Below are 25,622 nucleotides of genomic sequence, written 5' to 3' on the forward strand. Positions count from 1 at the left end.
TAATGTATGATGGTGTAGACTGCATGAGTAAGTAACTCCGTGTGGCCTTACAGCACATACGCATTCATGTTAAGCTCTTAAGTCCTAGCAAATCACATTTATTAAATACAATCAGCCTTCTTCTTTACCTTGCAAACTGTGGTCCATTGGAAAGTGCTTGGTTTCTTCAAAGGCCTTAGTTATTACCGGTCCTTTTAGAAGTGCATTGATTGCATCAACCTACAATTGGAATGTTTTCAATCAGTGTTACTAAGACTTGCAGAAGAAAGTCTTAACAGAACTCTTGTCAGAAAATGCCAAAGCTATTAAGCTACCTGTATTTTGGAACGATTTCTTGTTGACAAATAGCATTAAGACTTTCTAACCATGAACTAGCCTCAAGAGGCTCTCACACTGAATACAGCATTTTGCACAATGATGATCTACATGCTGATGAGATAAAACATAATACAAAACTCCGGTGCTATACATCTATAAAGACATCTGTAGGCTAAACCTGAAGGACTCTCCTGGGATCTGTAAATGTGATCCATTTAGATCATACAAGGTATTAGAATTTTGTTCACCTTTTCCTTTTATTTCATGAAAGCTTTTTTTCTCTTAGTCTAATACCTGAGATAAGGCAGGTCAACCTTGCTTAAATCACACGAGCCAACTGGGATGTTGACAAAATCGATTCCTCAAACTGTCTTATAATACACTTGCTTACACTGTACCCCAAGATCTTCATAGCTTGCTTTCCCTCAAAATATAATTTCATTAAACAATCTGATACTTCCAATTTCTTGTATCGACATTGATAAAGATAAAGCAGTTCTGTGTAAGTAATGCTTTACATACCTGGTTAAAAAGATGCTCCAGACAGCCATGAAGTTTGTCTTGCTTGTCTAAAGGAATCCTCATATCATTGGGAAGCTCATCCCCTAATAAAGGAAAGATGAAAAGCTTTTAACTGTCTCACAAACAAAACCTGTGACGAGGCCACAGGCACACCTTCACACTGAAGTGGGTGAAAAATGATTTCTGCTTTATCTAGCTGAAAGATCGAAATACTCATGATTTTTCATATAATGCAAATGTCCAAAAACTAAAGCAGCTTACCCCTGCCTAATACCTCTTCTGTATTTTAAATTTACTGTGGTTCATTAGAAAAAAAATAAATCTCTATTTTTATGTTCTTCTGAGTCATTTGCAACTTAAACATGCAAGTGCTTATAACCAGCAAAGACTTACACCAGCTCTGCTAAGGGTCTGGTATGAGAAATAATGCATGTAACCTATGCATATACTCACCTGATCCCATCTCATCACTGCCCAGGTAAGAGCTATTACTCCGTACACTGGTGTACGACAACACTGAGTCCCGGTTACTGTTACATTCACTACAAAGAAAGGCAAAGAAGGTGATTGAAAAAAAGCCGTCCTTATACCCGGCCTCTGCTATACTATCATTCTGGTTTTATTTACACTGCAATGCCCCATACTAATTGTTACACATATACAAAAGAAAGATTATTTACATTCAGAATGACCATTAAGCACGGCCTCTGGGGCTGGCACTGTAAGAGGATGTTTTTTTCCATTTGTAGTAACCACTCAATGCTTAGTATATTGCCTAGATCCTATAAACGATGAAAGTGGACTTCCCACCACAGCCCTCATCTGGCTGACATCATTAATATGCTCTATGAGCACTGAGTAGGGGAATAAAATCTGTGGGACTGAATCTCCACTAAGCTCAGCATGCCACCCATTTTGAGGATATTACAGCACCCAACCCCAGCATATATTGAAACTGCAGAGCACAAGTATTGGAGACAGGAGGGGGAATTTAAGGAATCTACACTGCTGGAGAATCAGGCACCGCAGATCCTAGAACTACCTCAGCAAGCAGGGGAGTCAATACAGTTGGCTTCGCACCAATGTTGGCTCATGCACATGTGGACAACTCTAGTATCAATCTCCTCTGTTTAAAGTTCACTTTAGACTACCACTTAATAAAAGTAATCAAAAAGGCGATGGATCTCAGTCTCCAGCTGATGGATCTCCCTCCAACTAAGTGACACAGTATTTTTAATGGTAGAAGCCCAAAACAAAGATTACAAAATTCTCCATATTATTTTTCCTCTGTTTTTATTTTAGAGTGAGATGGAAGTGTAAGAGCAATTGGAAGAACCTGTCCTTTGTTAAACCTAGTATCAAAAGAAATCTGTTTTTTCTGAAAAAGATTAATACTTACGGTACTACTCTGCAGTACAAACCCTTGTGGAATTTCAATTACAACCCCAAACAATCCCAGAGAAAGTATCATGGCTAATGCAAACAAGGTATTTTCTTATCTGTAACTTCTTTATTTTTGTAGATCCTCAGTAGTTTTTCAGATCAAAACCCATCAAAATACATTTTATTCCCCCTTGAGTAACTATTACCTAATATATGCTTAATTCTCCGCCTCTGTCTAAGATAAGACAGAATAATCTTTCTTATCTTACATTTATGTGTAGAATTTTGGAACAAGTGACAGACCCACAGAGACTGTTTGTGATGTCACTTTGTTCTGCAGAGTAGATTAGCCTCAATTACAGAAACCATTTAAACTAAACAGTGTTCATAAATGGGACCCCTATTAGCAATGAAAGAAATACAGCGCACTTCAGTGAAAACGCTGCAGAGCACATGTGCCCATTTAAATCTAGCACAATAAATAGGTGCCACAGATCTCAATGCTGTAAGCGCTGCTTCTGTTTCTTCACTGGCTTCATATTTGCTGTCCTTGGAGATGTTCAGTATTCAGCTGGACAAGACCCTGAGCAACCAGCGTTGGTGGACCTGTTCTGAGCAAGAGATTGGACCACGGGGGCTCTAAAGACCCCTTCCAATGTGGACTGTTCCGATTCTGTCATTCCCACAGTCCTGCATGAATGTAACGTATCACTACTTGTGCTAGTAGAAAACCAACAGCAAGTAAAGAATCAGGCTCATAGTGTGGAAGTTTCAAAGACACAGCTCACTGTAAAGTGTCTACTCCTTCGTATAGGCAAAGTCCTACGACCTTGCTACAAATGTAAAAACAACCCATTAAGGATGTAAAATTCCAGGTCAGACATGACTGCAACTTGTTGTTCCATTTCTTCTGAAGCTGAGTTTCCAAACCTGTCCTCCCAAGAAAGACATATTTGGAGTGTGTGAGATTTCCTTTGGTAGCAAATATTCCTGGAGAAGCAGCAGTCAATCATGACCCAAACCCAAGATTTTGAGACACCTGAATAAACATTTGCTTTTGTGGTTTCAAAGGCCCATTAAAAATAAGAAACTCCATGTCCATTTCTGTTTCTCAGTGTCTTAGACTTTTGGGGAAATTGTTTGCAGAACTGAACGGAAACATCACCTTACAACAGCGGCTGTTATAAGACCAAGCAGTCTGCAAACTCTGCTGAGCTTCTGCAGTTTCCAGCTATAAGATATAGAAAGGGAAAGTCACACTAGACCTAGTTATTTCATTTTACTCAGTTTTCTAGAAGCATTAGTATTTTGGCATTGTTATGAGGAAAGGTTTTGTGCTATGTATGTCTCCATGGTAATAACTGTAATGGGATAACTATAGCTAGTGAATACTTTACTATGTGAATACAGAATAATTGACTGACTGGAAAATAACCTGCTTGTTGAATCCATACCCGGATTAGAACTTTGAAACATTCTATTAATAAGGTAAAAGCGGCGTAATCTTCAGACTAACCTGTAGGAATCTCTGAAACTCATTGTGTCATGTCCAGAGTCTTCCTGGTCCTCCTCAGAAACTTTGAAACAGACCTTCTTGATTCCACCATGCTCAGCTTTGTCAGGATCACTCTCTTCTGTTCCCAGGGAAGGTGGAGATGTCTCCTCAGTAGACGGTGGCTCACACGCACCACCTTCTGTTGGTTCTGTTATGGTGGACAGAAGTCTGCAAAAGCAGAACATACAGCTCTCAGGGACTGGTGGGGAGTCTCACAAATGAGGTGTAATTGTAATGACTAAGGCTGGAATGCAGCTATGCAAAATCAAAAGCGACCTTGCCAGCATTTTACATAGACTACAGCTACGTAAAATCCTGAATTCTGAGAGGGGTTTGTTGAAGTCCCTGAATCTCAGTTCACAAAAGGTCTTGTTTTCGTAGTACCCTGCCTCGGTCAGGTATACCTTAATCGCTAACCATGGTGGCCTGAAAGGGCTCTGGTTTTAATTTGCCAAAGTCCTCACGTTCTCCACCAAAGGCACCAGGCTTCCCTGGGGCAGCGCCTCAGCTCGCTGGCTCTACCCACCAGTTCTGCCCCTTCTTAAATACGTCTGAGCCAAGGCTCCACGTGCTTTCCAGTCAGTTGATGCTTTGGTGCATGATGGGCTGTCCTTTTTGTCACTGGGAGTCCTGAAAGTGGCTGTGAGCGGCTTAGGGCATCTCATGGCCTCCTTCCACACCGATAGCCCCTGCAGTCCCTGCTACCAAAACCCTACCAGTTCTGCACAACGCACATATGCACTACTCAAATCTTTCATTACTACTACTACTACTAGGAGACCCATTATGAGAAAAAGACAAAGAGAGGAATGGAAAACATAGGCGCCATAGAGAAAGCTGACGGAAACTGCAAGTTTTGCAGTCTGCCTTATGACAGACAAAATCTGAAGGGGAGGGACTACGTCTATGTGGAATTTCAAAACTGCTGTTGGCACCAAATTGGTTCTGATATTGGAATATATAGTATGGAAAACAGTGGCTGTTGAATTCAGGTAGACTTTTAGGAGCAAAGGACAATAATAAATACATTGGTGGATCTTCCCAGGAGTAGGTTTGACACAACCAGCAAGGAGCTGTGATGCAACTGTATGTGTGAACAGGCCAGTGTAAGCGCATGACAGCTGGGGCCAAGAGGCACCGTGTGTTTCCAGAGGTTAACGCCTCCCTGTTAGCAGAACGGCTCTCTGCAGTGTGTGCAGCAGTCTTTACTCACTTATTTATCTGAATGACGTATTGCTTCATTTCCTTCACTGCAACGTCAAGTTTGTTAAAAAGGTGCAAGTATGAGTCCTGTATCTCCCGATATTCCTGCTTCAACAGAAAACTGAGTCCCCTTTCTTCGGGAATTGTTCCTCCATTCTGCTGGCCAAAGCTACCATCAAGATCTCCATCTTCTGGGGTCAGACATCTCCAGGACGGTGCAGCCATGGTGGTGATACAATGTTGAGTATACGAGACTGGATTTAAGGTACCTACTAAACATGGAAGGATCTAGTTAGCATGGCTCTCATGACTTTCCCTGCTCCATCCCTGTAATGATAGTTTAGGGTAGGTGGAATTTTAACAGGACATAATAAAACTTCACATAATTGTGTTATATAATTACATTCTATGATGAAAACATTCTTTAAAAAAAAATTAAAAAAACAAAACAGAAAGGAGTTTTTTGGGGTTTTTTCCTGGCATACCAGATGTTTTGAATTTACTGCAGTCCAGAAACAAATTATGGAAGTAAAGACAGCAACTGTCCACACATACATATAGACAACATGGACAGTATCTAAAAGCATTTGTTGATATGTTAATGAATTCAGGTTCTCAGGAGTTGGTCTCAGTAATTATTCCAGCTTTACAAGCATTTACAGACACACACACACACACACACACATATATAAAAATAGGATTATGTCCTTACAGAAGATAAATAACATTCCTTTTCATTTAAAAACGCTGACAGTTTTGGTATGGTACTCTGTGAAACTACCTTCACTCACATTAAAATTACTATGAGATTTTAGTATCTTCAAGCAAGCAGTGCTCTTTATCAACCTCATTTTGAATATTCAATGCCATTCTTCAGAACATCGGTTAGTCTACACTTCCCCATGTCTCTTCCAAACATTCCTGCACTCTGAACTTCACAAGGCAATGAATTAGAAGCATATTAGGTGAGATCATGGTGAAAAAATGTTGAAACTCAAACATCAGGTTGTAGGACAAATGCTATATTGCAGCTATTTATCAGAAAATAGATCTCCTTGACAGAGCAGAGACATTCAGCTCCAATGCATGGAATTTATTTAGTAATGACAGAAGAAAACAGCACTACAATCCGATTAACTGTTTTCCCCCTGAAGGTAACCTTTCTTCACAGCACTAACACAGCCATCAGCCCCCATTCAATTTTCTTTTTAGTCAGTATGTCACCTCTACTAAGTGCAAACAGTACTCCAGGACACCAATTATCATGAGACGACCACACCGCTTAGCTAGCGAAAAAGGAATTGCTATTTCACAACACAAGGAGGTTGTCATTTTACTATAAAATTTTAAGGAGGACAAAAGGGTACTGGCAAGACTGTGTTTCTTTGGAACTTATTTTGACCTTGCTGTGGAGTGGAAAGACACAACTTTTTATGCAGATAAAATCGGTATGATTTGGAAGTTAATTATCACCTTGTTCTGGATCAAGACCAATAATAGAGGGTTTCCGTCCAATGCGAATGCTGAACGACCTCCCTGCTGAGGTAGTGTTTTTGGGGTATGATACCTCCATGAGGTTAATATGGCAGTTGGTGGGGCAGAAATCCATGCTGTTGAGGGAATGTGGTTCCATGATGGCTTGTTTGAAGGCTGGGCTCACCTTTGTTTTCAATTCATCTGCAAACTGGGAGAAAAAAAGGAAGCATGTGCTACTTCACTTGCAAAAAATTATGATGTAATACAGGCAATCCTTTTCTCTTTCTGCCTGCTATTCCACAATCATATGATTTCTGCTTTAGCTGGAATTACGTATGGAAAAAACAACAACTCACAAAGCAACAAATGAAAGCAATTAGCTAGACCTTCTAGGACTCTCTTTTCAAACAGCTCAGGTAATGCACAAAAAAGCACACAGATTGCTCACATGATACACTGTACTTATGTCCGTGGTAAATCAGACACTGATAGTTCTGTTGTCATATTTATTTACTGATATGGTGGAAACGAACCTGCAATCATATGTTATAATCCACAGCTCTGACAAGCTGAAAAAAATGATTTACAGATAGGGTTTTTTTTTCCTCAAAACTTGCAATTTCAATAACTTGCAGAGCTGTTTCCGTGCCTCTAGGACATCTGCCTCTAAAGCAGTTTCGATTCATTAATAAAGAAAACTAAGACCCAGTTATCACAATGAAGTGTTGTCTTGAGTCTTCACCAGTAACTAGTAGTGTTGTACCTCTTGGTAGTTTGTGAGCCTTCTGCTAATGCTTTCCAGCTTAGTGTCACAGATTTGCCGGAACTCATACTGGGGCATGGTGGCCACAGCACTGCTTAGGGATATAAGTCTTTTGCAATTCCTTACAAAGTGATTGTCCTCTGCAGCAAAGGCCTCTAAAATCTAAACAAAAAGACAGGATGTCAATGATACGAGATTTGACAGTGAGGGAAAGAACAGTTTTCTTCCACACCAAGGAAGGGGCAAAGCCCCCATGCTGTCATGGTTGACTAAAGCTGCGTTCAGAACAACTTGCCTTTATTACTGCCTGAGAACTGCTATCATGTCTAACCCCCAGAGACATAAAACACTCCTTAGAAATTTTTAGAATAATTGAAGTGTATCAAAACATTCACTGTGCACTGTTGAAGTCACCCACTCTGGCGTACTTTCATGGGACATAACAATAATGTTACTGGGATAGGACAGAAACAATTACTATTAGCTGATGGCCATAGCTGACCAAAATCCGGTGCATTGCCGCTTTCTGATAGCAGCAGTTCTATCCGTTCCTTTAGTGACCCATCCAGCCTGTCAGATGGGGAAAAGCTGCTTGATTTTCTTCCGAGCTAAAGCAAATTCTTGCCCAAAAAGATCTGGAGTATCAGCAGAGTACCTTACCAGACAGATAAAAGTGAGAATCCCACAGCTGGGGGCTCCCCTCCCTCTGCCTCCACAGGTGAAATCCCGGGAGCGTTTGCTGACCTGCCCATACCAAACGGGCTGTTATAACTTGGTGCATTCTAATGAAGAAAACTCCAAGCAGGGCTGAGAAGACCATGTGCTACCTCATCCAAAGAGCCAGGCCACCAGAGAAATTCCTATATTATTCACTTCCCTGACCTGTTTAGGAATGAAGCTGGCCACGTATGTTTTTCGGTACCTTTGCAGTGAGATTGAAGCAACCTTTTGGTTCCACAATTTTCTCCAGGACAAAGGATTTGATTCCTGCGCTGCTGACATACTCATACACCACCCCATGCTCCAGGTGGGTGTTATCCACAGTCAGGCTAATGAGAGGTATTTCTTCACCAATGACCAGTGGAGAGCTGATGGTCTGCGGTGTCTGAGCTGGAACCAAAACAAGTCATTAGAGGGGTCTGGCAGCACGCGAGTACAGGCATGCACAGGGAGGAGAAACCTGTTGAGAGGTATTGTGAAATGCGAAGACGCAAAGATGTGACCTTTGGCTCAAGGAGTCTCTGAATGCCGTGCTGCTAGAGGCTGGGAGAGTGTTCTGAGGAAGACTTTGCGGTTGGCCACTGCTGGAGGCAGTGACAGAGGTTTAGACAATCCATATGCTCCAACCCACATTCTGATTTCTTCCATGTGTGCGTGCACACATCCATGCACAGGACACTACTTTTAGTCTTATTCAGCATCCAGACACACAGACCCCAGCAGAAGCTTTCAAAGGGAAGTGAAGTACGTTGATGACCCTCTGTAAGACTGTCACTTTTCTATCCAATTTTGGGAAATGCTCCAGATGCATTTTTTGCATATTAGCTATAAGGTTGAGATAGCAGTGCAGGGGTGGGGTGAAGAGGTTACTTTTTTTTTTTTTTTCCACAGCAATGCCATTGTCACCAGAGAACAGATTTAAGTTATCGTCAGACTGAGATTTGCCAGAGGATTGCTCACATGCCTCTACCAGGGCACTGCTCCAGCCATTCCACCATGGAGCTGCACTGTTTGACCATTAGATTACCAGACTTGCCAGACTTTAGATGGGATCCACACAGATGTGCATCTGTTCCTGGAGAAGTTGCCAATGGCATTCAGAGAGTCCGAGCTCAGCCTTTGGATTGAATCTGGCTTCAGATTCCATCCAAATCTCCCCTAATATCTGCTTTTCCAAATAAGCTCTCAACGTGAAGGTAAAGCAGTGTTCTTTATGAGTTACACTTTTCTAAGTTGGAAGAAATACACTCACACCATTTGCTGACACTGGTAACATGCTCTGAAAAGTTGCTCCAGATCAAACTAACTTAAAATCTAAATCTATGATCTTAAATCACAGAAAACATAGATTATTTAGGTGGAGTTACTTGCAGACCTGCCCTCTCCAGCTGCTACCTGCCCATAAATTCCTGGTTTGCAGGGGCTACCAAAGGATTCTAAAAACACTGAGCCTTTTCATTCCAGAAACTAGCTCTCTTGTAAAGATCAGAGTGTCACAAGGGTATGATTTATACATGCATCTCCATTTTTTTCTTCTCCTGAATAAACTGCAGCATAAGAGTACTTCCTCTGGGAGACCTCATTCTATTACAAAGCTTTACTGAGAAAAGTGATACTCAATAATAATTTCACTTCATATTTCTACTGCAGTTTTCCTTCCTGAAGCCCCTGAATTTTCCCTAGGTTTCCTTCCCCCATGAGAATCTTTACCTGATTCCTGTGGGCTATTTTGAAGGGGATCCAATTCCGCACCTCCTTCCAGGGAAGGGTCATCTTTGCTGGAGCCAGGATGACTGCCGTTCAGATATGCAGTGGACGCTGCTTGCTGAACTCTGTCCTCTTCAGCATCTTCATGTGTTCTGTACACCCACTGGTACAATCCCTTTCGAGAGATACAGGCTTCAGCTATGATCTCAATAAAAATGCCCAGTCTCTGTTTGGACTGCACGGGTGAATCTAGCTATCAATTTTAGATCTTCTAAGTTGGCTGAAATATGAACATCCCCCCAGCTTTCCTCTGAACTTCAGAGAATATAAAATCTAGATCAGTATCTGGGTGCACTTCTAGTTTTAGCAATAGTTAATAATATTCAGTACCATATACAGTGTGTGAATTGGCACAACATATTTGTAGATGTTTTGCAACTACAGACAACTGTAATCAGCTCCCTCAGTTATACTAGGACCTTGGCATGGGATTAAATAAGTCAAAAGAGACACGTATACATTATTTTTCTGACCATTTAGTTAGCATAAAAGCACAGAAGAAAGGGAGGAGAGAAGAAGGGCAGGAATTAATGTACTTTCTTTAAGGCTTTGTATTCATACCAGTGCTTCCTGTTGTCTGGTCCTGTAGGCTGTAAAGTGCTCCAGAACTTCCATATAATTTCCATGTATTGCATTATTGCCATTAACTTTCAAAATACACTGCCCTGGATGAAGGCCTGCAGCTGCAGCCTCAGAACCTGAAAAAACAACAGAAGAGGAGTTAGCCACTAAAGCCATCAGACGATGGAGGAGAATACTGGAAAGTTTGCAAAGGGTTTCTGCTTAAGAAGAGTAAGAAGAGCTAGCAGCAAAATCATGACAGCGTTCAATTAAGTACTTTGAGAGCTCTACTGTACGAGGGTAATATCATGCATCTATCCTTCATATTGTCAGTAGTGCTGGGAAGAAGAGAGACCTCCTAGATCTAAATGCATTCATGCTAGAAATTGAAGTTCTTGTGTGAAATCATTTGGGATTCTTATATGGCTCTTCTAGCCTTATGATTACTTTAGCTGAGGTCTTGCTTAAATGCTAACAGTTGAATTTGTTTCAGCGTATTGCACTTGAAAGATACAGAACACTAACACATTATGCAATTTGACATGGTCTAAGAAAAACACTATGATTTACTTAAAACTAGACTAAGTCTAGAGTGCAATAACCAACTTCAATAGATTTATTCCAGAGTCACATGAACAAGACTCAGACCCAAATCCAGCTCCTAGAAATCTACAGTTAGGGTGATTAACTTCTTTTAAGGCACCATCATTTAAAATTCATACTGTTTTATTCCAAATGTAATCTGTCTTTTGCTAGCAAAATCCTGAGAAAGGTCAATCTTTCTAGCTGGCACTTCCAGTCTGCACTCTTCACACTGTTAAAAAGCGGTTACACTTGCTGTTATGGAAGGGTGTAAACGCCTCTCCCTGGAACACTGTTGCGTTTGGGCGCTGCCTGTTGTCTGTACACTAACTGCACATATCTGGATACATGTATTTGTTCTGAAGGAAGGAAGTGGTACATGTCTGAAAGGTTCTATTTTCTGCATCTGCTGAAAATAAAGGTTAGAGCTGTGCTTTATTTGTAGCTCAGTTCACATTTCGGTTACAGAAGTAGTAAATATCTCTGTCAAACTGTGTTTTCTCCTTTTAAAAAAGACCAAGGAAAGCAGTTTGCTTCTATTTTATATTGGTAATTTATAGCAGTATAAGCCAATGTAAAGGGAGAAGTAGTCTTCAAGTCTCATACTTTGTGATGTCTGTTAGGAAACATGATCTGTCCACCAACCTGCTGATCCCACAGCACATTCAGAACTGCAGTGATCCAAATGTGGCTGACCACAGGCAAAACTACTGAGGAAACAACAAATATTACACCTCAACTTTTCCTCAGCCACCTCAGTTTTAGATTTTTATTCCCTGTAGCTCTAAAGCTGTGTCTTATTAGTCTTAGAAGAAACCAGGTTAGGCTCACCAAGCAAGTGCATTTCTAGTTTGCAGGAGCTCAAGTTGTAATGCTTCCTCAAGAGTCTTTCCACAGTACTGTGGACTGCACTATCGCCAAGCTTCTTCTGCTGTAGAATTAAGTTATTCCTTGTTTTGTGCTGACGGAATCAGTGACCCAACACTCAGTTCATAATAATGATACCACTTTCTTAGACTGTATTTTGATTATAAGCACTTTGAGGCAGGAACTATCTCATCGTTCTATGTTTTTATATATGAGTGTAATCCTTCACTGTGACAGGGGTTCCTAATCATGATGGTCATTAAAGTAATATTGATTGATACACACACACTTTATATACACACGTATATATACTTCACCGTACTCCAAGCTTAACTGTACCACAGCCTTTCTACTTACCTCTTCCTACTGCATGAACATATGGTGGTGCTGCTCCTCGTATCTGAAAGCAAAGTGCTTCAGGACAATCTGGGATTTTAATAATCCTGCAGGTAAATCAAGGAGAAGAGAAAGCAGCATTTTAAGTTCCACTGCCAGAGCTCTGGGCAGTTCCAGTGTCTGGTATTCACAACTGTGTTTTGGATTAAAGAAAGTACCCACATAGTTTACAAATAAATTGTAAAGGCTGATACCATCAAAGTCATCCAAAAAGCCAAAAGTTCACTGCAGTATAAAAAGAATACATCCTAACCTGTTCTAGAAGCACAAAGCTCATCACTAAAACCAACTTGTGACTCTTGTATCTTTCATTTATGTAATCTGTTTCCCTATTTAACAGCTTCTGCATAGCAAAGTGTTTACACAGTTTTTACTACAAACTGTAAAAGAAATGTTCAATAATTGAAATGTCTAGATAATCGTCTCTGTCCGCCCATTTTTGTGCTTACTCTTTTGATTTGGTGGCTACCAGAAGCCTAAGCGGCCTTCGTGAGCAGAAGGACTGGTTTAAGATGGTTTCCACTTCTGAAAACGGGCGTAGGAATATTAAGTCCTCATTGATGGAATAGATTTTTCTTCCTGTCTGCAGGCCAGCCATCTGCAAATGAAACAAACACCACAGAAAACTTTGGATCACTGGCAGCATCTCTGAAAGTTCAGGCTCCAAGGTTCAACTGTTTCCTACTTAGAGACATTGTCATATGGAATGGTGTATATACAGGGTTGCTTCATCGAATGCTTTGTCAGTCACCCTTAAGGGTGTCTGCATTTACAGAAAACAAAGAGATTTCACCAATACCTGTATAGCTGTGGCACTCCACAGATATATCTTACTTTGCAATGAATATATCTTTGTACTTTTCTGCTACTTTTTTTTTTAATAGGGGACTATTAAAAAAGGAGACTATAAAAAAAAGGCAGAGGGATGACACACACTAAATAAAATATAGGGGACTATAACAGACTGGCTGTGATACCCAGGCAGATACAGAAGTGTGACTTCCCACAACTTACTGCTCAGGCACAGGGAGCCAAGAAAGTAGTTTTCATCCACTAGCCATGCCAAACCAATCTATACCTAGTCACGTAAGTAAATGTAAGCTGGTTTTAAGTGGTGGTAAAAACCTGTCTCTGCTTTAAGTGAAGCACTGGCTCTTTGTCAGCCTAAAAGCCACAAGATTTTCATTTTATTCCCAGCTTTTGCACCTAACTTCAGTTATTTGGCAGTGGTCACACAGGAAGCCAGAGACAGATCTGATGACAGAATCAAGATGCACTATTCTGCTCTCTGGACAATAACCCTAAACATACCTCTTGAGGATCTATACCAGTTACTGTGCCACAGCAGCACCTAGACCTGCTGTTAAGATACCAAGGAAATATAAAATTCCCTTTAATGGAGTAAAAAGAAAATAAATAAATTATTAACCCTTCCCAGATTTGAATGACTTCCTATCACTTCAAGGTCCAGCAGTTGCACTTCCTTCTAAATGTGACAAACACTTTGCCTATTCTGCCTGGAATCCATTGACAAATTTTTTGAGTTGGCAAAAAGAGGTCTAAACAGTACTGCTACTGCCACATATAAATCTGATCTGTTGCAAAATTAATCTGGTGATGTAGGACTGGAAAACCCTGCTGAATACGTCCATACATGGCTTAGCTTTTCTGAAATACATGTTGTGGTCTGAAAGTCAGAGATCAGCTTACCTACAAAAATCTATACTTTTTTTCCTCAAATCAAAGCTGTTAAAAGGAAAAACTACAAAGTGCTTTCCTTGATTTAATTCTCAAGCTCTCTACAGTTTGCAACATCCTCTTGTGTACCTGGAAATAACGTTTTTAAATAAATAATCTCTAAAATGGATAATAGGAATAAATAGCAGTAGAGATTTTAACTTGATAGAATTTGAAACAACTTTGGTCTATAATTCAATGGAAATGTTTCTGCTATTTGCATTTACTTATATCGAGTTTATTGTAAAGTAGTAACACAATTTTCTAAAGTCATTATGGTTTAGGCTTGATTTTCCCAAGGTAGTTCATGCACTTAACGTATGTGCAATTAGCTAAACTCTATGCATACCTGGAATCATTCTACCTCTTCATATTCCTAACTTACTGCTTGTGCATACGGGACACACATCTGCACACATAATAACAGCAAATCCATGAATGTATGGGGTACAAAGCCACATATTAAACCCTACAAACTAGCAACTTTCAAATAAAAATCTGCTACTCTGCTGAGATAAAACTAACCAGGCTAAGGAAGATTAGACTGTATGTCTCTAAGATTAAAAACCGTACAGTGCCATAGAGCTTCTGAATAACGGATGCTCCTTATGACAACTCAATGCAGTTGTCTGGATCCGGGCCACTGTTTTTTCCCAAACACCAGCAGCTTGGATTTGCTATTCATCCACATGGCCACTGGCCAACTGGCTGCTTGTTGAACACCCTCTGTTCAAGCACTAGACATCTGCTTGTCAGTTGGCTGTTCAGAGTAAGGCAGCAACCACACCTCCCAAAAGGATATTTTTTTTTTTCACTGTTGCTTCCTTCTGAAAAAGTATCATTCAAAAATCAGCTCCGTTATTAAAACCTGTGGGAATAAGCCCAGCTCCAGTTAACCTGCAAGTGAGCTGGCTTAGAAAGGAAGGTAAGGTACAAACTGAGGAGCCGTGACCTTTCTGAAGACACATAAACTTGGGATAGGGGTGGGATGTGCTACACATTAACCAACCACTGCTATATAATTTTTTGTGACCCTCCATCTAGGTGAGCTGAGTATTAATATCCACAGGCAGCTGCTGCCCAGGAGGTGACAGGACAATTCCCACAGGTGAGGGTCCTGGGCTGAGAGCTGCTTGTCACTCAGGATCAGGAGAAAGTGCGTGCGTCGTGCCCGCTGCGGCGCTTTTCTAAGGGCCAAAGCCGAACCTGAGCACACACATCATGTGAGGGGTTCCCGAAGAGTTCAAGCACCCTATCAGTACAGGAATTTGATGTTCCAGCAATTCTTGTCTTAACAACTTCTACACAGTGTGGGAGCTGCTTCTGGCATATGCAAATCTAACAGCTCATAAAACTTTCTAAAAAATTTTGAGAAGAAATAAAAAGACACTAATAATAGAAAGGACAATGCTTGGCAACTCTTAAATTTGAATAAAAACCCCAAAGACCTTGTTGCACATGCATGAAGTTCAATGCTGTGTGCCACCACATGTAATCCATGCATGTAATAGATTTGTTCCCATTTAATTGGTGAACCTGGAATCTTATTCTGGCCTAACGTCTGACAGTCCTAATGTATGCACGGCACAGGGATGGGCACTGTGAAGCAAAGCTGCATGTCTTAATTTTTCTCCCTAAAGAGTGTGACAGCAGGCACAGGGTCTCTAAATGGCCTACAGCTGCTGAACCACACAGAACTACATGCTGGATATCTTTCTACTATCACAAAGCAATTAAATAAGCCTGAGAATGTAATGAAATGCATTACTGTTGGACCTCAGCTCTTTCCAGAATGAGCTGACAGCCCTCTGGTTCAGGGAGATGCAGATTTAGTTCTTTTCTGGAGCAATACATTAAGATGACAGGCCCATGGTCACAGATAGTTTGTCTTGGAAGATAAAGAAAAGGATTCCTTAGAAAATTGCGTGCTTCTGTTGTCTTAAAACACAACAGATTTGCAGGATATTCTTCAGGCATCCAGCCAAAGAAAGGGCAGAAGGATTATCTGTCAGGCAATGGTTTACAGCAGAGGTTTAGATTAATAAAATTTTTGGCCAACCTATGTTGATTTTGAGCACACGTTAGAACATAGGATTGGTTTCTTTGGTGACTATAAAACAAACGAGAATAAGGAATACTGAAATAATTTAATTCTAATATTAAACTTCAGTTCAAACTTCCTTCCTCTTTGACATTCTCAATTTGCGAAAATCAGTCTGTCCACTTCAGCTGTTTGCATTGGGCAAGTCATCCAGGAGTTAGCTGTAGCCTGAAGCAGCGACTAACAAATGAATGCAGACGTTAAAAAATTTGTAATGGTTGTCCTGGACTTTAATTAGAAGTACTTACTGTCTGTGCGCTGCCACAATTTACTGTCAAACCCTGGACAAGTCATTTAGTCCTCTCTTATCTTCATAGGTGCTAAAAGGTACTCAAGTAGTTTGTAAAAAATAGACTTTCAGTCTGTCTTGTGCCTTATTTTGGTAAATGGAGGATCACCCTGTGTTATCCACTCATGGTTTTGTATGGAAAAACAAGTAATTACGAAATACTCAGACCCCATGACATTTGGGCCATCTATGTGCCTCAAAGAAACAACGCAAATATATCCTGTAGAGCAATTTAAAAGTACCGGGGAGAGAAAAGAGTGCATGCTTTTGAAGGAAGAAACAAATGTAAAAATATAGCTTTCACTCAAATTTTTACTCACTGTTCTCACTGAACACCTTCGCTATCCCAAAACAATGTTACTTTCCCTCCCTTGTCAAATTTAAGTTGCTAATGAACCTGAGGTACACTATCATCATGCAGACATAATGCTGTTGTCCTATCACTTATCAAAAATATTCAGCAAGTCACCCAAAGATGCCAAACTTAGCAATTTACAGAAACAGTTCACAATTACTGTAGGAATTGTAAAAGATATCCAATTTTCTATTAGCTGACTTTAAATTGAAACAGCCTTTCAAACGATGGTTTTGTACCTTTCCAATCAAAGCACTGAAATATTCTTGGGTACCAAACCCAAAATATTTATAAATGTCAGGTCTTACCTCTGCAGAAGACCCTCGTCGAACTGACTTCACCACAATTGCTTTGTTCTTTTCTTCTATGTCAAATCCATAGTCATCCTCTTCTGGTGAAATCTTAAAAAGAGCACAAAGTAATGCTTCATAAATATGGAGTTAGCTGAAAAGCTTAAGGATGGAGATGAGAAATTGGACTTTTAACTGCAAGCCACAACTGACATGGTTTTGTACGTCATATAACTGAAAGGGACTAGTAAGTGGTCATTTGGTCTGATTGCCTACATAACGTAAGCCATAAATTCTAATCTACTTATTTCTGCATTGAGGCCTGCTAAAGCAGAATTTCCAGAGAGTTATCCAATTATGATCTGCAGTCTTTAAGAAGTGATGAATCTATTCCCACCATTGAGAGTTTGTTCCAATGGTTAATCAGCTCTTCTCCTAGAAACTGCAGTTGGTTTTATAAGTTGCTAACTTCTAGCCCTTAATTCTTCATTACATCTTTCACTTTTAGATTATGGAATTCATCAATATTCAGTATTTTCCATTGGTGAATTTAGTTACAGACCAAAGTGAAGTCACTTGTTTTTTAAAATTCATCCCACATACCCAACAATGAACGATCTACAAGTCCCTCTTAGCCATCAGTTTCTGAGAAATTGGGGATCTTGGGCCTAATTTTTATAGATAATACTACAGATTACATAAATCTACACCATAACAGTCAGTCTGCCGGCTAAATTTCTGGATGTCCAGTGAGAGAACAATTTCTGACCTCTATACATGCTTCCTCTACGGAACAGGCACATAAGCTTTGTGTTAGGGAAAAAATACAAGACTCATGGCATGTGCTCAGTTTGGACCTTTCATGGCTGACAAAAGACTTGGCAATTCTTCCTACTGAGAATCCGCTCCCTCTGATTTGCACCGAGGTCACACAGACCTGCCTTATAAATATTTTTTAAAATCTTATCAATCATGGCAAATATATGATGTTTTGCTCATGGTTTTCTAGTGGTTTATTAGCAATGGAAAAAAAATCTTCTCCCTGTTTAAAAACAATAAAGCAAGCCTGGCTACTGGTAAATGGACAAGTGGAAATTCTACCAGATAAACATCCTGTATTTGAGCAAACACTACACATTTAAGAATTGTTCTGATTTATCAGAACAAAAAATCAAGCTATGATCTAGCATGCCACTGGGGGAAAAAATTACTGAGAATTACATCCTTGATTCTGATAATTCCTGCACCATTTTAAAATACTGTCCTTTTACTATTGAAGTCAATACCGCCAGGTTGTAAGTTTTGTCCTTTTACAGGAATTCAAAGAAACAGAAACATCTCTTCCTGCAAGGAATTACACATGCATGACATAATATATCTGAAGGGAAAAAAATCCTCATCAGATGACATTCAGATTAAATGATGGACAGGAAAGTAAAAAGACTGAAAGGGTAAGTCTGTCATTCTTGGGTATTTCTAACAAAATATTTTCAGAAGCAATGCTATTTAAGCATGTTTAATAAAAGGACAGCTTAGAAAATCAGGTATATCACTGGTTAGATTTTGTGTTGCAAGTGTAATGCGCTTCAGCCCAACACAATATGTACTTTTATCACTTCACATTTGGGATTAAATAAAAAATTTCTAGGATAGCTGTCCCCTCCAATTCTCGCTTTACATTTGAAGGGACTGTTCAGTTTCTTTGGTTGGATTTTGAAAGCATATATGAAAAAGTTATTTAAAATTTGGATGCTTTGATTTGCCAACCTTAATAAGCCATCACCTACCCAAACTTACGTATCTCTTGGGTGCATCTACCATTACTGTGCAGGCCGGCATTTTTAATAACCTACCTTTCTCTGTTCATTAGTACTGCAAAAATGTATTGTTTGAAAGCAAAGAACCAAACTACTTTTAAGAAAACCCAAACACATCAACGTCAGGAACTTCGTCATGACGTTGTAAAGAAAGAAATCTCGCTTTCTGTATACTGATGCCCCTGTACCAGAAGACACTCTCTTATGAAAAGGCAGACTATGGGTAATATTCCATATGCAATACTTGGAGAAGGGTATGATTCATTCTTTATTATAAAGTAGCAATACCTTGCAATTCCACAGCCAAACACCATTCATCCCTAAGGAGTCCAAAGCAATTAACTAACTTGCCATCTACAAGAATTATTTCTGTGCCCCTGAAATCCTATCAGTTTTTGAACGTAAGGCAGCAGCTGTTTAATCTTGAAAGACAACCACGTTAAAAAATGAGACCATATGAGAAATAAGCATGTTTAATCAAAACCAGAGGGCAAATGTAGTCAGAACATATTCAAAGAGAATTTCGGGGGGGTGTGCAGGGATGAAAAGCTATGCAAAGAATGGTCTATTACACCTGTCTCATGCAGAAGCAGGAACTCAGCCTAAACTCTTGCGGACATCAACAGCAGAAGAGGTAGCACAGGCCTATCAACCACCATTTCCTAAACTAGGGTCCAGGATGCACATCATCTCCCACCGCCTTCCCTACAGCTCTCCCGCATAAACTCTTCTCTGTTGGACACACTTGAACAGTCTGAGTTGGTTAAGAATTTCTTAAGGAGCAGTGACTTATCAGATAATGTCAAGTCTGAATGCTTCACAACACTGACGAGGTTTCTGCGGCCCTCGGCATTCATTTGAAGAGAGTGATTTTCCTGCCACCTCATCTCCCAGGTTGTTCCAGACTCCCCAGCCTTTGAAAAGTCCACAGCTCTGGGGCACCAAAATAAAATTTGAAAAGACAAAATTTATTTCCAATGAGAAGCTCCGGAATCTAAGTCCCCCCTACTGCTATTATCTTCAAAGTTATGTTTTGTCACATTAGCAAAATAGGCTTAATATATACAAAATGACTCAAAGTTTCTTATGGTTTGTGAGCTTTGAAATTCAGCACTGAAACCGAACTGTTCATTCTGAACAGTGAAAGATTTACAGCCAAAAGGATGTTTTTCACTTCAGAGTTCACTGTAATGTTTAGTATCTGAATCCACTCAAACAAAGTCCTTATCTGGCCACATACACCTGGATGATGGATGCCTCTTGTTACTGACTTGCCAGCCTGTCTCCTTGGGAGATCACAGACCCCTAGAGGATGGGCTCTTATTAGTGGCTCTCTTCCCAGGGGTGTTTTAAATCAATGACTGGAACTGTCAAGCCACAATAGACCGTGGTACACTAGTATAACAAACAAAGGGAAATCTCTTTTTGCTCTCTGCTGAAATTTTGCAGTTAGGTCATTTTATATTAGCGCAACACACAAAAATAATTCTCCTGAAATGATTAAAAGTGGAAGAGACTTTTATTAAGGACCAAGTATGGCCTTTTTAAGTAATAGAAATTACTATTATTTATTCATTATTAGACTAGGAGAAATGCATTCTATGCTTTTGTAAGAATTTTAAGGTGAATGCTACATTTATTGGATTAGCTGGTTTCAAATGGAAAAGACATGAACTCAAATGATATTACTACCTATCAGCTAAAAACATGGTATCTGAAGTGCTGAATTATGAGGACACTTTCATTTTCAAAGCTGATTCTAGATGTAATAGCAGTGGCAAAGCCCTATGGATAGATGAGATTTAGCATCCTAATTTTCAGATGGTAAACTGAGGCATGCAGTGACTTAAGGTCTTGCTCAGCCCACACAGTGTGTCGATGCAAGAAGTTAAATTAAATCCAGGTAACCCTGACTTCTGTTCTCAAACCGTTGGCTTTCATCGAATAAGCTACAGTACTCAGGCTCCTGCATGAGTTAATTCCAGGATGTGCTACAGTCCTGGCTGGGAACTGCAGTGGAAGAAGCAGCTACTCTCTCCTGCAACTACTGTCACACGCTACTGAGGATAAGAAAAATGGGATACCCTGGAGGAATGTAGGAGGTATCACAGGTCTGGGAAGTTGATGAGGTTTAGAGTTACAGCCCAGACCTCCAATCCAGCATGACAGTTTTGAGAATGCTACGTAAAAGATACACAGGCATCATCTTCAGAAGTCACTGAAAATGCTTTTCTTTTGAGATAAGTGATACACTGGGGTCTTCTGGGGACTCTGGCATTGTCTGTGCATGAGACCTCTCGGGCAGCTTTGACGGAGGCCGATCTCTACAGCCAGCTACCCTTGTCTCATACTCAGCTCCAAGCTACTGGCTTTAACTCGCGTTGTGGTTGGGCTTGGCCTGACAAGCAGAGGTGCTGGTCACAAGTTAACAGCACGCTGCAGCACCCAAGTCACAATGCTTGGAGTCAATCCAAAAGCCAAATTCTCTTCAGCTATGCAAAGAATGTTGTATATTTTTTCAGTCTGTCAAGATTTATGTCCATCAATGAGAAACAATTGCACAAATAAATGAGTATTAAGTTTTGTTTGAAGTGCATTTTTTCATACTGAAAGCACTTTTTCCTTGGCATTTCTAATGATATATTTGCCAAGGTTTCCATTGTTTTCTGTTTTCAAGGGCAAGTTCTCCTGTGATAAAGCAAACTTAGATGAAGGGGCTGGGGGAAGCTGTCCATTAAACAGCTTCGATTTCATGGTAGTACAAAAGCATGTTTCAAAAGCCAGTGCTGAAGAAATTCCATTAAACTTTCTATGGTGAGATCAGGGCATGGGAAGGATCAATGCCCCATCATACGTGTAAAGAGGCAAGCAGTGATGTTCCACAGACAGCAAAGCCTCAGGATTCCAGCTGCTCATAACTCCTAAACACAGAACAAAACAGAATTCTGGCAAATGCTTTTGTGGATAAGTGTAATGCTTTTACTGTACTGTTGTTTGTGGGGTCTTCTACACAAATAGTCAGGGGACTGCCAATTTATTTGTGAAAATGAGGGCAACTCATAACTTTAGCATGACTACTACTCATGGGACAAAAGCCTGTGCCCTGTAAGTAGGAAACTTCTTACCCACAGTGTGCTGTTCATTTCAGATTGTTTACTTTTTGAGATGGGACTGTATTTTAACAGTCTGACTGAAGCACTTCAGAACTACCATAGTAGCAGTATTAAAATTATTCCTGTTGCAGATATTTCAGTTACCAAGTTACGGAGTGACTGGAAGGACCAATTAGGGCTTACAATTAATCACTAGTAAATAGTGTATGTGCACAGTTTGCTTGTTTGTTCTGTCTCTTTAGTGAATACTAACAAACTATTATCACATTAACGGAAAACAGAATCAAAGAACTTGAAATGCCTCATTCCACAGCCAACACGTTACTGTTGGGTTTTGGCATTTTAAGAGAAGGGTGTTGAACTGACAGAAGAACGCAGAAGAGACATACTATCAACCTGCCTTCCCAAACTGTCTTGTCTCAGTAAGGTGGAAAATTGAAAGTAACTGGACAACGGCAGCTCCCACCAACTTACACAAAACTGATTTCTGAGTCCCTTGCAAATCACAATAAAAAAATGGCACACAGTGTATCATCTTTTAACTGCTTCCCAATAACTCTCCATGAGAATAATCATATTAACCCATCACCCCAGTCTCTGGCACTGGTGCATAGAGGAATAATTTTGAGGGACCATAGTGCTTTAAATATTACTTCTGGCCATTGAGACAGACACAGATTGGTCTCCTGGGAGACAAGACAGAGTGAGACAGTGAAGTTTGTGTGAACCACAGGAAAATTTTTCCCATATAATGGACCTCTGGATCTTTTCCAGCAATCTGCTTTTGTAGTTTCAACCCAAGTTTTTATCCTGCTCCTGCATTCTGCCAGTGTTCAAAGACAGAAAAAGATGGGCCTGGAGCCACTGGCAGCAAACAAGAATCTTGGAACAAAGAGTGCACCAATGCGACTACCAAGTCCAAACAGCGTTAAAATAATCCCAGTACAGTAATGACGACGATGGCTTTTAGTGAGCTGAGAATCTGGAGATAAGAGTAACGTTGCAAAAGCATGAACAGAAAGATCAGCATTTTTTTTCTAAATGGCTTCCATAAACAAAGTAAAGCCGGTACTTGATCCAGTAATGCAGGGCATATTCATACCACTTATAAAAAGATGTCCTGAAATACATGTGTTCTTATCAGTCTTTTAACTTGCATCTGAATCTGTCACATATAAGGGTGTTTAAACTGTGTTTAAATTTAAACTGTATTTAAACTCAATGGCAGCCCTCTCCCAAGATAGTAGTACCCATCACTTTCTCCTCCACCACACCACCACTGTGGTGCCTGCTCAGCAAACTCAAGAAACATACGGTGCCTGCTAAGACAACATCTCCAGCTCCCAGCTCACTTCCAGAGTCTCTCAAGGGTTTCATGGGAATAGAAAGGAGTTGGGCTGTGAACTGGATGAAATCATCTTATCTCCGAGTCTCTGCTTTTCTTGAGACTTATCACAGGCAAGAATGTACACGTATTTGCACGTGTGTGTGAGCTGCAAATCCAAAGCTCCCAGGTAGTGCAGCAGGATGGTCACAGGCTAGAGAAGGGAGCCTGCAGTTTACAGATTTCCCTTGCTGCAGAATAAGCTATGCAGTCTGCCCAGCTAGAAAAGTCAGAGCTACAGAAGCTTGAGCTCTACAGCAAAGTTGCTCAAGAATTAGAATTTATACAGTGAATAAAAGTCTAGCTACAGGTACAATTTCCCATTTTAATTCTATTCCATCATAATTTTCCTTTCCATTCTCCTTTAGTATAAAACAATACCAGTTTCACAGAAATGTCAAGGTTTACATTAACATATTTCTTACCAGAAGACTCTTTCCCAAGATGTTTTCCACAAGCTTGAAGTCATTACGTAATAGTTTGCTTTTGGAACTGGTGCCTTCCATCTCCTCATCAGCATAGAAGCGGAAATATAAGGATTCATCCTTAAATTCGCTTTTCTCCAGGACTGGAAACAATATATATGAAACACGCACATGCATTTACAGAGAGAAAGAAAGAGAAACAAAAAAGAAAGTTACAGGAAATCCTAAATATTTCCCCAGTCTTTACAGAACAAAGACCACATGCATCCCTATCAGTCACCTATTCAGCTCTATATTTTTAAACTACTACTGTATTTTCAGGGTATACTTTTCTTTGCAGCGCACAGTAGGTCATGATATGATGTCTCTGGCATGTGGAATGCATAAAACATACAAAAGATCCTCTTGAATGAAAGATGCTACTCAAAATGTTACACTCCTTTCCCAATTTAAAACTATAAAAGGAGCAAAGAGGGGTAAAATGGCTGCTTAAAGGTGAGGTGGCTAAGTAGTCTAATGCTTTTCAGCCTAAGAAGGAATTGAGAGGGAAATAAGATCCATACAATTCTGAAAGGTGTGACTTTACCAAGGAGTTCTTTACCAAGTTTTCAAATATGAGACCTGGGGGCTTCAAACAAAAGCAGCAAGTGACAGTTTTAAAACCCGAGGAAAAAGTTCTTCATTCAACAGGTGCTTATGCAAAGGAACCCCTTGCCAACGTATGTTATGAACGCCAAAAGTTTACATGGGCTCAAAACAGATCAAATTGTTTAAAGACAAACAACTATTCTTACATTCTTATCAAGTACTATGCAAATTCTCTATTATTTACGATAATCTGCTCTCAAACCCACTCCAATATATGGTTGAATGTTATCTATGACCAAACAGATACTATTTAGCAAATGTTATCTATGACTAAAACTGGATGTTTCATAGGACAAACCATGTTTTACTCTTACTACTTTGTATGTGTGATTTGATACTGATGCAGATGGGGTTGTTTACTTTCCCAGTTCAGCAGCATCACCACTGAGGACGGGTGACATTTAACTTGGCCATTTGGCACTTCAGATACGGAAGCTTCAGAGATTCAGCACTGAGCACTGTGCTTGTTGTCGACGTGGCAAGAACTAGGCAATTTTACTTTGTACCTGACATTTCTTGGTGGTATTTCAGAGCAGTACTTGGCTTCTGCATTGGTCTGATGGCTGTGCAAGAGACGCACTGAAAAAACATGCGCCTTCTGGCTTGTCTAATCACTTCAGGGCTCAACGCAACTACTAGCAAGGGGATTCCCTTGGGAAGGCACTAGGCTTCCACATTCTGTATAAACTTAAAGGCTGCTTTTCAGAAGGACCTGCTGTGATGCCTGCAATTGTATATATGTCAGCATGTATGGCAGAGCCTACAGAAAAGGGATTTTCAGACAGTCAGCTCATCTGACTGAAGTAAGAGCTCCTTTAATTGGTTGTGGGAAGTAATATTGATGCATTACCATGATGCATGAAGCCGTTATTGCAGAGTCCAACACCCAGTGCGACAGCTTCCTCCCGAGTCTGACAGTCTCCCTAGAAACAAGAGGATAAATATTACATCTCAGACTACTTCCTAAGCTAAATTATTCCACTTCCCCACTGCATAGCTTGGGGCTCTGAAATTAGCAGGATGCTCTTTGTAGGGAACAATAGCAAGAAATTAAAATTGCTACCCGCTGCCCAAATCCCATTTATTCCTATATATAGCATCTCTTGCCTCCTACAGGAACCAGGACGACAAAGACCAGAATTCTGGAAAGTAGCTGTTTAACCCACAAAGGGACACAATAGCATCTCAATGTAGACGTTTCATTTGCAATCAAAGTGTTGGACTTTAGGACCCATTAGCCACAGACAATAAAACTCATTCTTAAGAGAAAGAAGTTGAGAGATCTTATCTATATTCAACCAAAGGACAAAACCCCTGAGTAAACCCAGTGTATGTGAACTCCAAAGGTCA

The 25,622-nt window shown here is 40.1% G+C and overlaps 1 protein-coding gene across 2 annotated transcripts in view; it reads right to left on the reverse strand.

Annotated features, from left to right (window-relative positions):
* PREX1 (phosphatidylinositol-3,4,5-trisphosphate dependent Rac exchange factor 1) overlaps window positions 1-25,622 on the reverse strand; it is a 165,197-nt gene that overhangs the window by 13,127 nt on the left and 126,448 nt on the right. Inside the window, exons 15-29 of one of the 2 annotated variants that reach the window (XM_056353309.1) lie at window positions 25,123-25,195; window positions 23,625-23,767; window positions 16,904-16,996; window positions 12,563-12,711; window positions 12,075-12,160; window positions 10,269-10,405; window positions 9,651-9,822; window positions 8,143-8,330; window positions 7,221-7,382; window positions 6,455-6,665; window positions 4,992-5,250; window positions 3,740-3,946; window positions 1,294-1,382; window positions 841-923; window positions 129-219 (exon numbers count right to left, since the gene is read on the reverse strand). In XM_056353309.1, the coding sequence (XP_056209284.1) occupies window positions 129-219; window positions 841-923; window positions 1,294-1,382; window positions 3,740-3,946; window positions 4,992-5,250; window positions 6,455-6,665; window positions 7,221-7,382; window positions 8,143-8,330; window positions 9,651-9,822; window positions 10,269-10,405; window positions 12,075-12,160; window positions 12,563-12,711; window positions 16,904-16,996; window positions 23,625-23,767; window positions 25,123-25,195 (2,143 nt within the window). Of the gene's footprint in view, window positions 1-128; window positions 220-840; window positions 924-1,293; window positions 1,383-3,739; window positions 3,947-4,991; window positions 5,254-6,454; window positions 6,666-7,220; window positions 7,383-8,142; window positions 8,331-9,650; window positions 9,823-10,268; window positions 10,406-12,074; window positions 12,161-12,562; window positions 12,712-16,903; window positions 16,997-23,624; window positions 23,768-25,122; window positions 25,196-25,622 lie in introns of both variants that reach the window. The other variant, XM_056353308.1, reaches the window with a different exon arrangement.

Source organism: Falco biarmicus, chromosome 10 (genome assembly GCF_023638135.1).
Source record: "Falco biarmicus isolate bFalBia1 chromosome 10, bFalBia1.pri, whole genome shotgun sequence".
Classification (NCBI taxonomy): domain Eukaryota; kingdom Metazoa; phylum Chordata; class Aves; order Falconiformes; family Falconidae; genus Falco; species Falco biarmicus.